Source organism: Saccopteryx bilineata, chromosome 3 (genome assembly GCF_036850765.1).
Source record: "Saccopteryx bilineata isolate mSacBil1 chromosome 3, mSacBil1_pri_phased_curated, whole genome shotgun sequence".
NCBI classification, from domain to species: domain Eukaryota; kingdom Metazoa; phylum Chordata; class Mammalia; order Chiroptera; family Emballonuridae; genus Saccopteryx; species Saccopteryx bilineata.
This window is the reverse complement of record NC_089492.1, coordinates 294046553-294062427: the sequence shown is the minus strand read 5'-3', so window position 1 is coordinate 294062427 and position 15875 is coordinate 294046553. Positions and strand designations below refer to the sequence as shown.

Here is a 15875-nt window from a genome sequence, read left to right as displayed (position 1 = left end):
AAGTAACCAAGTAAATAATGGCAGTAAAGCGTCATACTACTTTGTTGTTTCCCTAGTGCATATAAAATTTATATTCACACGATACGGTGTTATAGTCTACTAAGTGTGCCTAAGCATTATGTCAAACATAAGGTACATACTTTGATTAAAATACTTATTTCTAAAGAAAGCAAACCGTCATTTGAGCCTTCACTGAGTTACAATCATGTTGCAGGTGGAGGGTCTTGCCTTCAGGTTTATGAAAACGTGTTATCTGTGAAGCTCAACAGAGCACATCACAATCAAGCTACGCATGTCCACATTGGAGAATCTGGAACACTTTACTAAACAATTGACCTAGTTAACCATCAAACATGACAAATATAACACAATAATCTAAGACAAACATTTGAAATAAAAAAGCTAAGATGCATAATGTAAACATAAAATAGTTTATCATGTCACTTGAGAAAAATAAATTTTTGAAAATAGGGTATATTCAATTTTGAAGCATAATTACTGGTATTTTTGTGTGAAATTGTAGACATTAGGACACATATCGCCGTTTGGTTGGCTCATTGGTAGAGCGTCAGCCGGGCATTTTGATGTCCCTGGTTCAATTCCCAGTCAAGGCACACAGGAGAAGTCATCTGCTTCTCCACCCCTCCCTCTCTTGCTTCTCTCTCTCTCCCACTCCTGCAGCCACGGCTCAAATACAGTGAGTTGGCCCTGGCTCCTGAGGAATGCTCCACTGCATTTGTCTCAGGCACTAAGAGCTCGGCTGCTGAGCAATGAAGCAATGCCCAAAATGGGCAGAGTACAGCCCCTTAGTGAATTGCCAGGTGGATCTCGGTCAGGGAGCATGCAGGAGACTGTCCGTCTCCCTTCTCTCACTAAATTAAAAAACAACAACACACAGCTCGTGACAACAGTTTCAAAAGTGATTTCTTTCACCAATACTGGCAGTCCTTGTAAACAAGAAAAAATTTCATGTGTTCCCAGAAACAATGATGTTGTGACACCTACTAATACTTCAAAGTAATCTCTGAGTCTCCTAAAACTCATGGCAACCAGACTCCACATTAGGGCCATATAATCTGACAGTCTATTCTAGAAGGATATGGGCAACAATGAAAATTTGGCAAAAGTTGACTTCACCACCACACTTTGCCTTTGAAGGCAGAGAAAGTTTGAGATCCATGTAAAAGTTGTTGACCTTTTCATGACTCCAGACCCAAAATCTACTGGTAATCCTAAATAACACAGTAAATAAAAAATCCAAAATTAAAGGGGACTCAAACAAAATGACCTTCATTATTTTAAAGATCAATGAGACATGGCTATGGCATTTCTTGCATTGGTGACTTCAATATTGGGAATATTTATCACAGAACTTTAGGGAAACGAGGTCCCAGAAAAATCAGTCCATCTGCAAGCTGCCAGCTGAACGCAGATGATGTTCTCTGAGGTCAACACTGAGTCAGGACCTGTCACAACTATCAGAGTTAAATAAAAGGTGATACCGTAACAGCTCAACCTACTCATTATTTCCTCCAACAAATCAGAGGAAAAAATCAGCTTCTTTAAGGACATTAGAATGGTTCCTGATGTAAACAGTAGGAAACTGCAAGATGGTACAGGTAAATTAACTTTTGCCATAGAAATTTACAAAGACATTGATCTGGCAAGAGTCCAAGACAACTTATAAAGTACAACATAGACTCACATACGCTTCCCACCTAAGTAAAACTTATGGAAATTTTCCATACCATTGACATTTGTGTGCATAAAATTAAAATTAGACAAATGGAGCCTGAGAGTTACCTACACTGTTAACACTTATTTTAAAAAATGTACATTTCCAATATATCTAAAATTGTCCTTTAATGTGAACTCTCACGTGTTTAGACAGGTGAGAATTGAGGGTAAAAGATTTCCCACATACATTGCACTCATAAGGCCGTTCTCCAGTGTGAATTCCCTCATGATAACGAAAGCCACTGCTACTAGAAAAAGATTTCCCACATTTTCTGCACTCAAAAGGCCTTCTTCCACTGTGAACTCTCTGATGATAATAAAAGCCACTGCGACTGGAAAAAGATTTCCCACACTCACTGCAATCAAAAGGCCTTTCTCCACTGTGAACTCTCCGATGACAATAAAGGTAAGAGCTACTGGAAAAAGATTTCCCACATTCACTGCACTTATATGGCCTTTCTCCAGTGTGAATTCTCTGATGATTATGTAAAAAAGTTTTACTAATAAAGGCTTTCTCACATTCACTGCATCTATAGGGCTTTTCTCCTGTGTGATTGCTCCGATGATATCGAAGGCCACTGCTACAGGAAAATGATTTTCCACATTCACTACACTTATAAGGCCTTTCTCCAGTGTGAACTCTCTCATGATAATGAAGGCTATTGCTCGTGGAAAAAGATTTCCCACATTCACGGCAGATAAAAGGCCTTCCTCCAGTATGAACTATCTGATGACAACGAAGGCTAGAGCTACTGGAAAAAGATTTCCCACAATCACTGCACTTATACGGCCTTTCTCCAGTGTGAACTCTGTGATGACCATGAAGATGAGTGCTACTGGAAAAAGATTTCCCACAATCACTGCACTTATACGGCCTTTCTCCAGTGTGAACTCTCTGATGACGATGGAAAGCAGTTTTTGAGATAAAAGTTTTCCTACATTCACTGCATTCATAGGGCCTTTCTCCTGTGTGAATGTTCTGATGATATCGAAGGCTACTGCTACAGGAAAAAGATTTCCCACATTCACTGCACTTATAAGGCCTTTCTCCAGTGTGAACTCTCTGGTGATATCGAAGGCCATTGCTTGTAAAATAGGATTTCCCACAGTCACTGCACTCATAGGGTCTTTCTCCTGTGTGAACTTTCTGATAATTTTTTCTCATATGAAAAGTCACCCCAGACTCTGAGGTTTCATCTGGACTGTCCCTGTTATGTGTAGCCTGTTGTTGGAGATGTCCTGATTCAGTAAGGATGTCCAACCCTACCTCCTGGCAGGTAAAAAGCGTCTGGGACACATTGAAATTGTGGCCCTTTGCAAGTGAGACCCTGTCCACATGTCTTTCAAAAAGCTTCTTTTCCACATACCGATCCTCATGGTGCTGACACTTTGCACTGAAATAAAATAGTTCTCCACATGCACCGCATTTCAACATGTGTGATCCCTGCTTCTCAACCAAGTTGAAAATGTCTCTCAAGACGGGGCCACAAGTCTCACAGGGGTGGCTCTTCTGGGAAGACAAAGCCACATTAGAATCCTTTGCCTGTGACACCCTTTCAGAAGCATTCTGTTCAGTGGGCGCCCCCACATCCTCTGCTCCACAGCAGCAACCTGAACAAAAGGAAATGCTGGTGAATTACATGTGACCGTATAGAAAACACAATTTCTTAACATAAATGAACATCTGTCACAGGTAGGCATGATTCTATGGGATCATTTTTAAGAAGAGTAAGTTAAACTCTGAAGAAATGGTAGTTACTCATTACTCAGCCACAAAAGTCAGTCAGTGGTGGAGACCTCACCAAGGAAAGATGCCAGCAGACAATGGGACATAAAAATAAAGACTGGGTCCACTGTTTTTTCCTCTGCAAACGGCTTCCTGCAGGACTTTTCCTGAGGGAGTAAACTGAATGTGCTCAAACCCATAACAATCAATTATATTAAACCACATGATATAAACACCAATAGAAGAGCATGTGCAAACTTCAAGGTTCTGCTGGCACGGATCAAGGTTGTAAAGTAGTAAAGAGACCTGTGAGAGAGAGGTTGGCATGTGAAGTTTAAAGAGGTAAAGATTACTCATGGGTTTGAAGGTGAGTAGAAATGACAACTGTTAGATCTGAGTAATTGGCAGTGTCAGCAATAAGCTGACAAATAGACTAAGCGATAAGCAAGGACAAACAGATTAAGCTATGGCAATGGGAATGTTAACCAAACACTTTCCTTCCCACAGGCACGGCCGCATTGAATTGGTTTTTGATGGGTGCTGAAGATAGCTCAGTTGAATGCCATTCTCAGGAGCTAAAAATAGCTTTATAAGGGTTTGCTGGGACAATCCTGGTCGAGGCACTTGCAGAAGTCTGTCTCACTATCTTTCCTCTCATTTAAAACCATTCTATTATAATTATCATTGTGAAAGATAATCTGTCCTTTACGGATATATCTAAGATGTCCAGTAGGATGATGTGTCAGGCATTCTCAAAGTAATAACATTACAAACATGTTAATAAATTATATTTAAAGTAAACAAAGTACATACTCATAAGGAAATTTTAGATATGTATGGTATAAATCAAAAAAGTTTAATAACGAGAAATGTAAATAACAAGCAATTACTGAAATGCATATGTGCAATAAAGGTTAAATTTAATGCAACCCCCATTAAAAACCAAATGTCATTTTAAAAAAAGAAATAAAACAAAAAAAGAATCACCAGATTTGTAGGGAACCTTAAAAGACCACAAAATAGACAAAGTAATCCTAAAAAAAAAAGAATGAAGCCAAAGGTATCTCACTACCTGACTTTATATTATACTATGTAAAGATCCACGATAGCCTGACCAGGCGGTGCCACAGTGGATAGAGCGTCAAACTGGGATGTGGAGGACCCAGGTTCGAGACCTTGAGGTCGCCAGCTTGAGCGTGGGATCATCTGGTTTGAGCAAAGCTTACCAGCTTGGACCCAAGGTCACTGGCTCGAGGAAGGGGTTACTCAGTCTGCTGAAGGCCCGTGGTTAAGGTACATAGGAGAAAGCAATCAATGAATAACTAAGGTGTTGCAACAAAAAACTGATGACTGATGCTTCTCATCTCTCTCTGTTCCTGTCTGTCTGTCCCTATCCCTCTCTCTGTTAAAAAAAAAAAAAGATTCACGATAATCAAAACAGGTGATAGCATAGTGGATTGAGTATTGGCCTGGACACAGAAGACCGAAGTTCAAAACCCTGAGGTTGCTAGCCTGAGCACAGACTCATCCAGCTGGAGTGCAGGCTCACCAGCTTGAATGCCACATCATAGACATGACTCCATGGTTCCTGGCTTGAGCCAGGGGTCACTGGCTCAGCTGGAGCCCTTCCAACCCCCATCAAAGCACATATGAGAATCAATCAATGAAGATCTAAAGTGCTGCAATTATGAGGTAATGTTTCTCATCTCCCTCCCTTCTTGTCTGTCACAAAATAAAAACAAAATGAAAATAAAAATAAAAATAAAAATAAGGCCCTGGCCGGGCAGCTCGGCTAGTTAGAACATCATCCCTATCCACCAGGGGTCCCCAAACTTTTTACACAGGGGGCCAGTTCACTGTCCCTCAGACCGTTGGAGGGCTGGACTATAAAAAAAACTATGAACAAATCCCTATGCACACTGCACACATCTTATTTTAAAGTAAAAAAACAAAACGGAAACAAATACAGTATTTAAAATAAAGAACAAGTAAATTTAAATCAACAAACTGACCAGTATTTAAATGGGAACTATGGGCCTGCTTTTGGCTAATGAGATGGTCAATGTGCTTCTCTCACTGACCACCAATAAAAGAGGTGCCCCTACAGGAAGTGCAGCGGGGGCCAGATAAATGGCCTCAGGGGGCCGCATGTGGCCCGCAGGCCGTAGTTTGGGGACCCCTGCTATACACAAAGGTTGTGGGTTTGACCCCTAGTTAGGTCACATACAGGAATACATAGATGTTTCTGTCTCTCTGCCCCTTCCTCTCCCTCAAAAATAAATAAACTTTTTATTGCCCTTGCTGGATAGTCCAGTTGGTTGGAGCAGTTGTCTGGAGCAAGAAGGTGGTCGGTTCAATTCCCCAGAAAGGGCACACACAGGTGCAAGTCGATATTTCTGTCTCTCTCTCCCTGTCTTTCTCTTTATCTCAAAAACAAACAAACAAGGGGGCTCTGGTGGCTATTGGATAGAGTGTCGGCATATGGACATACTGAGTTTGATTTTCATTCAGGGCACACAAGAGAAGCAACCATCTCTTGCTCTATCCCCTCCCTTGCCCCTTGCTCCTCCCTTTCCCCCTCCTGCATCAGTGGCTCAACTGTGTGAGCATCGGGCTCTAAGCACTGAGGATTACTCGGTTTCTCTGAGCACGTCAGCCTCGGGCACTAAATATACCTTGGTTGATTCAAGCATCAGCCCAAGATGGGGTTGCTAAGTGGATCCTAGTCCATGTGCATGCAGGAGTCTGTCTCACTATTTCCTCTCCTCTCACTTGGAAAAAAGGGAAAAAGAACTAAAAATTAAGAAAAATAAACTTTTTTTTTTTTGGTGGCACAGAGAGTCAGAGAGAGGAACAGATAGGGACAGACAGACAGGAACGAAGAGAGATGAGAAACATCAATTCTTTGTTGAGGTTCCTTAGTTGTTCATTGATTGACTTCTCACATGTGTCTTGACTGGGGGCCTTCAGCAGACCGAGTGACCCCTTGCTCAAGCCAGCGACCTTGGGCTCAATCTGGTGAACTTTGCTCAAACCCGATAAGCCCGCGCTCAAGCTGGTGACCTCGGGGTCTTTAACCTGGGTCCTCTGCGTCCCAGTCTGACGCACTATGCACTGCACCACCGCCTGGTCAGGTAGAAAAAAATATATATATATATTTTTAACAGAGACAAAGAGAGTCAGAGAGAGGGATAGATAGGGACAGACAGGAATGGAGAGAGATGAGAAGCATCAGTTTTTTGTTGCGACACCTTAGTTGTTCATTGATTGATTTCTCCTATGTGCCTTGACCGCGGGCCTTCAGCAGACCAAGTAACCCCTTGCTCGAGCCAGCAACCTTGGGTCCAAGCTGGTGAGCTCTGCTCAAACCAGATGAGCTCGCGCTCAAGCTGGTGACCTCAGGGTCTAGAATCTGGGTCTTTCCACATCCCAGTCCAATGCTCTATCCACTGTGGCACTGCGTGGTCAGGCAGAAAGGTAAACAATTTTAATAAATAAATAAAATTTAAAAATCACCAAAGGTCATAGCAGATATGGCAGAACCCATAATCAAACATTTTATCAAACATACGGAGTTGCCAAACACATCTGAAAAATGGCTCACCAGAAATTCTTTGGAAAATGCAACCTAGTTACAATAAGATAGCACAAAACAAAGTGATTAAAAAGAAAAGTTTAAATAATGATAATTGAGCAGCCCTCTCCAGGTAAGTCAGATGGTTAGAGCGTCATCCTGATATGCCAAGGTTGTGCATTTGATCTTTGGCCAGGGCACAAACAAAAAGGAACCAATGAATGCATAAATAAGTTGATCAACAAATCAGTGTCTCTCTCTCTCTCTCTCCCTCTTCCCATCCCTAAAATCAATATCTAAAAATATTAAAAAGAATTTTTTTTGCCCTTGGCCGATTGGCTCAGTGTTAGACTGTCAGCCTGGCATGTGGACATCCTGGGGAACATAAGGGAGGGGAGGATGTATTTGGGGGGGACACTAGAATCTATGTAAATACAATAAATTAAAATAAATTTCATGTTAAAAAAAATACCCAAAGCAACAAACAGAGTGAATACAATCCCGATCACAATTCCAATGGTATTGTACACAGGGGGAAAAGAAAAGCATCCTAAAATGTATGGAACCTAAAATGACCTCAAATAGCAATAGGAATCTTAAGCAAGAACAAATCAGAAGAAATACCACTTCCGATGTCAGTCTATTACAAAACCAAAGCAATAAAACTAGGGGTTATCAACAAAAACTCAGACACGTAGTCCAATAGGACAGAATAAAGAACACAGAAATGAACCCAGGCACACATGTTCAACTAACCTTTAATAAAAACCAAAAGGCGCCTGGCCTGTGGTGGCACAGTGGATAAACCTTCGGCCTGGAATGCCAAGGTTGCCAGTTAGAAACCCTGGGCTGCCCTGGCCAAGGCACATACAACAAGCGAGCAATGAACAACTAACATGAAGCACCTATGAGTTGATACTTCCCAATCCATGCTCCCCTTTCTCTCCTGTCTCTGTAAAATCAATAAATAAAGTATAAAAAAAAAAAAAAAAAACCAAAAGGCATACAATAGAGAAAGGATAGTTTCTTATATGAATGGTGTTGAAATTATTTCCAAATGGATTAAAAAATTAAATGTCAGTCTTTCAAACTTAGAATTCCTTCCACACAACGTAAAAGTAAAGCCTCAGAGATTTGTTTCGGAAATCATTTCAAAAATAAATAGTCCTGACTACAGCAAATAAGCTTTTGCAGAGCACAACAGCAATTAACAAAATGAAATAAAAAGGCCATCTACAGAATCAGAGAACATATTGCCAACCATAAAAAGCTATCCATTGGAGAAATCGTGGGTTCGTTCAGATCAACATAACAAAGTGAATATTGTGGTAGAAAGTCACACAAAGATTTGATTTTCCAGTGAATAATAGTTACGTTAACATGACACTGCAATATTAACAATGTGATAGCCTTATATAAAAAATTCTACATAACTCCCAGGCTCTGGCCGGTTGGCTCAGTGGTAGAGCGTCGGCCTGGCGTGCGGGGGACCCGGGTTCGATTCCCGGCCAGGGCACATAGGAGAAGCGCCCATTTGCTTCTCCACCCCCCCTCCTTCCTCTCTGTCTCTCTCTTCCCTTCCCGCAGCCAAGGCTCCATTGGAGCAAGGATGGCCCGGGCACTGGGGATGGCTCCTTGGCCTCTGCCCCAGGCGCTAGAGTGGCTCTGGTCGCAGCAGAGCGACGCCCCGGAGGGGCAGAGCAGCATCGCCCCCTGGTGGGCATGCCGGGTGGATCCCGGTCGGGCGCATGCGGGAGTCTGTCTGACTGTCTCTCCCCGTTTCCAGCTTCAGAAAAATACAAAAAAAAAAAAAAAAAAAAAAAAAAAAAAAAAAATTCTACATAACTCAATTAAAAATACTTTACTTTTAACACTGGTAACCAGTATCTGAGCCTGCTGGGAAAATGGTGGCAGCAGACTTGCTGAACATAGACTCGCCGAAAACATTCAATTTGATAAAACCGGCAATTATTCACAAAGCACAATACAGCAAAGTACAAAAAGATGTGAACCTGTATCTAACTAGAAATTAATATATAACATACACCAGGCATTCAAAGGACTCAAGAGCCAAAACAAACATTTGAAAAAGGTGCTTAGAACCTGACTGGTGGTGGCGCAGTGGCTAGAGCATTAACCTGGTACGCCGAGGTGCCAGGTTTGAAACCCAGAGGTTGTGCCTGACCAGGTGGTGGCGCAGTGGATGGACACTGGACTGGGATGCAGAGGACTCAGGTTCAAAACCCTGAGGTCACCGGCTTAAGTGTGGGTTCACTGGCTTGAAGCCCAAGGTCGCTGCTTGATCAAGGGGTTACTCGGTCTGCTGTAGCCCCCCAGTCAAGGCACATATGAGAAAGCAATCAATTAACAACTAAGGTGCCACAAGGCAGAATTGATGCTTCTCATCTCTCTCCCTTCCTGACTGTCTGTCCCTATCTGTCCCTCTCTGTTTCTCTGTTCCTGTCACAATAAACAAATAAATAAAGATTAAGATGAACATTATTAATAAAACAAAAACAAAAACCCAGAGGTTGCGACTTGAGCATGGGATCATGAACGTGATCCCATAGTCACTGGCTTGAGCCCAAAGGCCACTGGCCTGAAGCCCAATGACCTGCTTGAGCAAGGGGTCACTAGCTCAGCTGGTGCCCCACCTGTTGCTCCTCTGCAGTAAGGCATGTATGAGAAACAATCAATGAAACAACTTAAGTGCCACAACTAAAAGTTGACGCTACTCATCTCTCTTTGTCTCTCTCTTTAAAAAACAAAAAGGTGCTAAGAACGTAGAGAGAATTTTCTAAAACTTATGTACACTAAATCAACAAAAGCCCTGGCCAGTTGGCTGAGAGGTAAAGCATCAGCCAGGCATGTGGAAGTCCCAGGACAGATTTCTGGTCAGGGAACACAGGAGAAGCGCCCATCTGCTTCTCCACCTTTTCCCTCTCCTTTCTCTGTCTCTCCGTTCCTCTCCTGCAGCCATGGCTCAGCTGGAGCAAGTTGGCCCCAGGAACTGAGTGTGGTCACATGGCCTCACCTCAAGCGCTAAAACAGTTTGGTTGCCAAGTAATGGAGCAAATGCCCCCAGATGAGCAGAGCTTTGCATGGAAAAAGGCTTGCCTGGTGGATCCCAGTTGGGGCGCATGCAGGAGTCTGTTTCTCTGCTTCCCTGCTTTTCACTTAAGAAAGAAAGAAAAAAAAGAATCAACAATAATAAAAAAAATGTGTTTCTTCATTAATCAAGGCAGAACTCATCAGGATCCCTGAAAGACTACTGACTTCAAATCCTTCCCTCTGGCCCTGGCCGGTTGGCTCAGCAGTAGAGCATTGGCCTGGCGTGCAGGGGCCCCGGGGTTCGATTCCCAGCCAGGGCACATAGGAGAGGCACCCATTTGCTTCTCCACCCCCACCCCCTCCTTCCTCTCTGTCTCTCTCTCCCCCTCCCGCAGCCAAGGCTCCATTGGAGCAAAGATGGCCTGGGCGCTGGGGATGGCTCCTTGGCCTCTGCCCGAGGCGCTAGAGTGGCTCTGGTCGCGGCAGAGCGTCGCCCCCTGGTGGGCATGCCGGGTGGATCCCGGTCGGGCGCATGCGGGAGTCTGTCTGACTGTCTCTCCCCGTTTCCAGCTTCAGATAAAGAAAGAAAAAAAAATAAAAAAAATAAAAAAAATTTAAAAAAAAATCCTTCCCTCTGAGGGTTCAGTACATCAGGTGTTGGCGCTGCAGGAAGAGAAGAGGGAAGTGCAAACAAACAAGCCCTACCAAGGACAGCAAGTACCCAGAAAACTGCAAAACCAAGTAGTGCCCACAGTGCACATGTGAACACATGCATCCTCCAGGGATAGAAGGCAAAAGGAAATGCAAATCCTAGGCCAGGTCCCTGAGCATAACGAGGCTCTTACCCAGCGAGGACTTAAGCTCAAAGTTCTCCAGCATCACATCCAGGTACAGGCGTCTCTGAGCCTCATTAAGAAGGCACCATTCATTCCTGGAGAAGTACAGGGCAACATCTCTGAAAGTCACACCAACCTGTAGGAATGAATACAAATGAAACTGTAACAATATTTCTGAGAACCCACAATTCCACTCCTAATAAATCTTCCCCATGCACCACTCCCTCCAGGACTCTCCAGTTCAGAGACAGCCCAGTCTGGTGAATCACTCTTTTTGCCCTCAGCAACAATAGCTGGGCTATGAAGGACGGCAGGTAAATGAGACCCTAGCCAGTGTTTTTCAATTGCTGGTTCGTGAACCGATCTACTAGAAATTTTATGTTGGCCCTCGAGAAAGTTAACCACCCTGTAATAGAAATACTACAGATCCAGTGACCTGTTCCTCTCCTGCAACCATGGCTCACCTGGAGCAAGTTGGCCCCAGGAGCTGAATGTTGCCCCATGGCCTTGCGTCAAGCACTAAAATAGCACCTCTTCCTCCCTGTCAGCCAGTGACTGACTGCTTGTAGGACAAGGGCTGCCAGCATCATTCCATTCACATGCAAGTTTCTCACTGAATTCAGGCAGAAGGTAAAGAATCAGTGGAGCCCAAGGATGGTAGACCATTCTGTTTATTGTTGTCTCCCCAAGACAGGAAAGCCACAAGAAAGCCAGGTTTCTGCTTTTCCCCTGGAGAGCAAGGGATCAGGTGTATCTGGAAGCAACCCACAGGAGGATAGTTAACATTCTTTTTTTATTCCTCCGTGAGAGAGACAGAGAGAGGGACAGCCAGACAGGAAAAGAGAGAAATTAGAAGCATCAATTCTTTGTTGCGGCACCTTAGGTGTTTATTGATTGCTTTGTCATGTGCCTTGGCAAGGGGGCTACAGCAGAGGTAGTGCCACTTGCTCAAGCCAGCGACCTTGGGTTCAAGCTGGCAAGCTCGGGGTCTGGAACCTGGGTCCTCTGCATCCTAATCTGATGTTCTATCAACCGTGCCACCTCCAGGTCAGGCTCAGATAACTTTAAATCAGGGGTAGTCAACCTTTTTATACCTACCGCCCACTTTTGTATCTCTGTTAGTAGTAAAATTTTCTAACCACCCACCGGTTCCACAGTAATGGTGATTTATAAAGTAGGGAAGTAACTTTACTTTATAAAATTTATAAACAGAGTTACAGTAAGTTAAAGCATATAGTAATAATTACTTACCAAGTACTTTCTGTCGGATTTTCGCTAAGTTTGGCAGAATAAATCTTTATAAAACAACTTACTATAGTTAAATCTATCTTTTTATTTATACTTTGGTTGCTCCGCTACCGCCCACCATGAAAGCTGGAACGCCCATTAGTGGGCGGTAGGGACCAGGTTGACTATCACTGCTTTAAATAAAGGAAGGAGAATTTATTAAAGCCAGTAGAGCACGTGAAGCTTGTAGCTCTAAAATATGAGCTTCCTAAATTTGATATTCTTACAGGTTATATATCTTTACAGTATCTAAGCAATGGGCATGTGATTTCTTTTCTTAAGGATTCCCAGGACTCAAGGAGAGGGGAGGGAAAGTTTCGGTGGGGTCAGCAAAGGGGAAGGGGTTCCCACATCACTGGCCATAGTTAAATATATATCCTGCTATTCTTGCTTTGTATTGTAAGTGACTCTTTTTTTTTTTTTTTTTTTTTTACAGGAACAGAGAGAGTCAGATAGAGGGATAGATAGGGACAGACAGACGGGAACGGAGAGAGATGAGAAGCATCAATTATCAGTTTTTTGTTGCGACACCTTAGTTGTTCATTGATTGCTTTCTCATATGTGCCATGACCACAGGCCTTCAGCAGACCGAATAACCCCCCGCTCGAGCCAGTGACCTTGGGTCCATGCTAGTGAGCTTTTTTGCTCAAGCCAGATGAACCGCGCTCAAGCTGGTAACCCCGAGGTCTCGAACCTGTGTCCTTCTGCATCCCAGTCCGATGCTCTATCCACTGCGCCACCGCCTGGTCAGGTTGTAAGTGACTCTTAAGCACCCATTATGCGAACTATGGGATGTAGCTGATTTATCACTGGCTGAATCAGTTACCCCTGCGGGCTCCTTTCCCTTGTATTCTTTTTGTTTCTTCCTTCTCAGGGAAGAGGGGGCCTGGGCCTCACTCCTCTCAGGGAGAAAAAAGATATCCTACTGCACCTCCCAGTTGTGAGAGAAGAATCTCTTTTCCACTTCTGTTCTTTCCTTTGAAAACTTTCTGGCAAGAAACCTTCTCCCCCAGCAAATATTAGCAAACAATGGCGCTTCCCAAGCAGGAATGCAACTCGCAATTTGCAATCAGCTGCCTTGCTCTGACGGGGGAGCACACACTGAACTGCCATTTTATTATTTTGGTATTTTTTTCTGAGAAGGTGGGGGCAGACAGATAGACTCCTGCATGTGCCCAACCGGGATCCACCTGCCATGCCCACCTGCGAGTGATGCTCTGCCCATTTGGGGTGTTGCTCCGTTGCAATAGGAGCCATTCTAGCCCCTGCGGAGGAGGCCATGGCGCCATTTTCGTGCACGAGCTAACTTTGCTCCACTAGAGCCTTGGCTACGGAAGGGAAAACAGAGACAGAGAGAAAGAAGAGGGGGACGGGTGAAGAAGCAGATGAGCGCTTTTCCTGTATGCCCTACCTGGGAAATGAGTTTGGGAGTTCCACATGCTGGGCTGAATCGCGACCGCATAGCTAACCTGCAAGAGCCATCATTTTTAACAATAAAAGTGAAGCAAATTCGCCTGACCAGGCGCTGGCGCAGTGGATAGAGCATCGGCTTGGGATGCAGAGGACCCAGGTTCGAGACCCCAAGGTCGCCAGCTTGAGCGCAAGTTCATCTGTTTGGGCAAAATTCACCAGCTTGGACCCAGGGTTGCTGGCTCGAGCAAGGGGTCTGCTGTAGCCCCACGGTCAAGGCACATATGAGAAAGCAGTCAATGAACAACTAAATTGCCACAACAAAAAATCGATGCTTCTCATTTCTCTCCCTTCCTATCTGTCTTTCCCTCTCTCTGATTCTCTCTCAGTCTCTGTCAAGAAAACAAACAAAAAACAAAACAAAACAAACTCATTTGCCCATCAGCGCACTCACTCACCTCAGCCGGGCGCCTAAGTGCGGCCGCCATCGCCTTTGGATTTTGGGGTGTCAGGAGCCCGGCAGGAGCGGCGGGCGAGGAGGTGGCTCAGGTCTCGGCGGTTCCGGTCCCGGCCCTGGCGCAGATCGCCTGGGGCGGGGTTGCTCAGAGTCACAATGCCTTCTGTGCACCGGGAACCACGATCTCGAATCTCGCGCCTTTGCTCTCCACGATCTCCACCGATTCAGTGCCCCGGAAGTGCTGACAGATCTTCAGAGACCAACCACGAGCCAAAGAATCACGGAAGGCCCGCCCCTGATCCTTGTGCCTGAGCGGAAACACTGGTGGGGAACCTTCTCTGGCATAATCTGTGGTCGTTGGCGCAGCGCTTTCTGGGTAATATAGTTCCTGCAGTCCAAGGCGGGGATACTGTTTTTGTGCAGCTGACCCCCGGCCTCCCCCAGGTGAATTGCTGGGAAATTCAAGAGTCCTTGTCCAAATGACGTTTTGAAAATGGCCAGGGCCCTGGCCGGTTGGCTCAGTGGTAGAGCGTCGGCCTGGCGTGCGGAAGTCCCGGGTTCGATTCCGGCCAGGGCACACAGGAGAAGCGCCCATCTGCTTCTCTGCCCCTCCCTATCTCCTTCCTCTCTGTCTCTCTCTTCCCCTCCTGCAGCCAGGGCTCCATTGGAGCGGAGATGGCCGGGGCGCTGGGGATGGCTCCGTGGCTTCTGCCTCCGGCGCTAGAGTGGCTCTGGTCGCGGCAGAGCGACGCCCCAGATGGGCAGAGCGTCGCCCCCTGGTGGGCGAGCCGGGTGGATCCCGGTGGGGCGCATGCGGGGGTCTGACTGCCTCCCCGTTTCCAGCTTCAGAAAAATACAAAAAAAAAAAAAAAAAAAAGAAAGAAAAGAAAAGAAAATGGCCAGAAAAAGCGGTGTATCAAACTCTTTTCTCACTTTGATGCACAGACTGCGATTTAGGGTAAACAAATACAATATAAATTAGAAAATTTTATTCTCTACGGATACTTTCTATGTAATAAACGCAGATGTCTTGATAAAATTAAGTAATATACAGGCATGTCTAAACAGTAGAAAGTCATAAATTTAACAATCAACTATTAACCAAATACCCTCAATGACAGCTGGCACAATAGATAATAGTCCAGTGGATAAACAAGACATTGGATGAAAAACCCTGAAAAGAGCTGTACTGTCTGTTCACTCAGGCCACGGTCGTTCCAAACGTGGATCTCAATCCTCAGCCTCCAGTCTTGTGTTCTTTGGGAGAAAGAATTCACAGACAAGGCAACTGCAGAAACAAGCATAGTGAATGTTTATTAGAAATACAGTACTTATTGAACAAAGGGGGTTTGGGTTCCCCCAAGAATGAGTGCTTAGATGGAGTAAGGGGTTGGGATATTTATACTGCTTTGTTTGCAGATAATGGAAGTTAAGAGATAGATTGATATAGAAGGTTAAGAACAGGTCTAGCTTCCAGCCTGGTGCATGGGCTTTGTTCTCAGTTTCTGGCCTGCTCAGTGTGGATATTGGGGCATACATCCTGAAAATACACCAAAAATATTGAGCTTTCTAATGCAACCCAGGAGAGATAATTTTTTTAAGTGAGGAGAGAAGAGACAGACTCTTATTTGTGCCCCTACTGGGATCCACCCACCAACCTCCCTCTGGGGCTGTTGCTCCAAGTAATCAAGCTATCCCCAGTGCCTGGGACTGACACTTGAACCATTTGAGCCATTGGCTGCAAGAGGGGAAGAGAGGGAAGAAAAGAGGGAGGAGAAGAGAAGCAGATGATCATTT

At 44.6% G+C, this 15875-nt stretch overlaps 1 protein-coding gene across 1 annotated transcript; it reads right to left on the bottom strand.

Annotated features, from left to right (window-relative positions):
• Positions 1–308: 308 nt before the first annotated feature.
• Positions 309–14789, bottom strand: LOC136331786 (zinc finger protein 256-like). The gene is made up of 3 exons (XM_066270812.1): positions 14080–14789; positions 10934–11060; positions 309–3348 (listed from the first exon to the last, which is right to left on the bottom strand). The coding sequence occupies exons 1-3, from the start codon at positions 14107–14109 to the stop codon at positions 1850–1852; spliced, it is 1656 nt and encodes a 551-aa protein (XP_066126909.1). The 5' UTR covers positions 14110–14789; the 3' UTR covers positions 309–1849.
• Positions 14790–15875: the final 1086 nt, after the last annotated feature.

Bases quoted from the DNA above. Each gene is read 5' to 3' on its own strand.
- LOC136331786 (XM_066270812.1), bottom strand. From the start codon at position 14,109: ATGGCGGCCGCACTTAGGCGCCCGGCTGAG. The intron at 11,061-14,079 runs GTGAGTGAGTGC...TCATTCCTACAG, and splicing joins CACTTAGGCGCCCGGCTGAG to GTTGGTGTGACTTTCAGAGA. The intron at 3,349-10,933 runs GTAAGAGCCTCG...CCTTTTGTTCAG, and splicing joins TGAGCTTAAGTCCTCGCTGG to GTTGCTGCTGTGGAGCAGAG.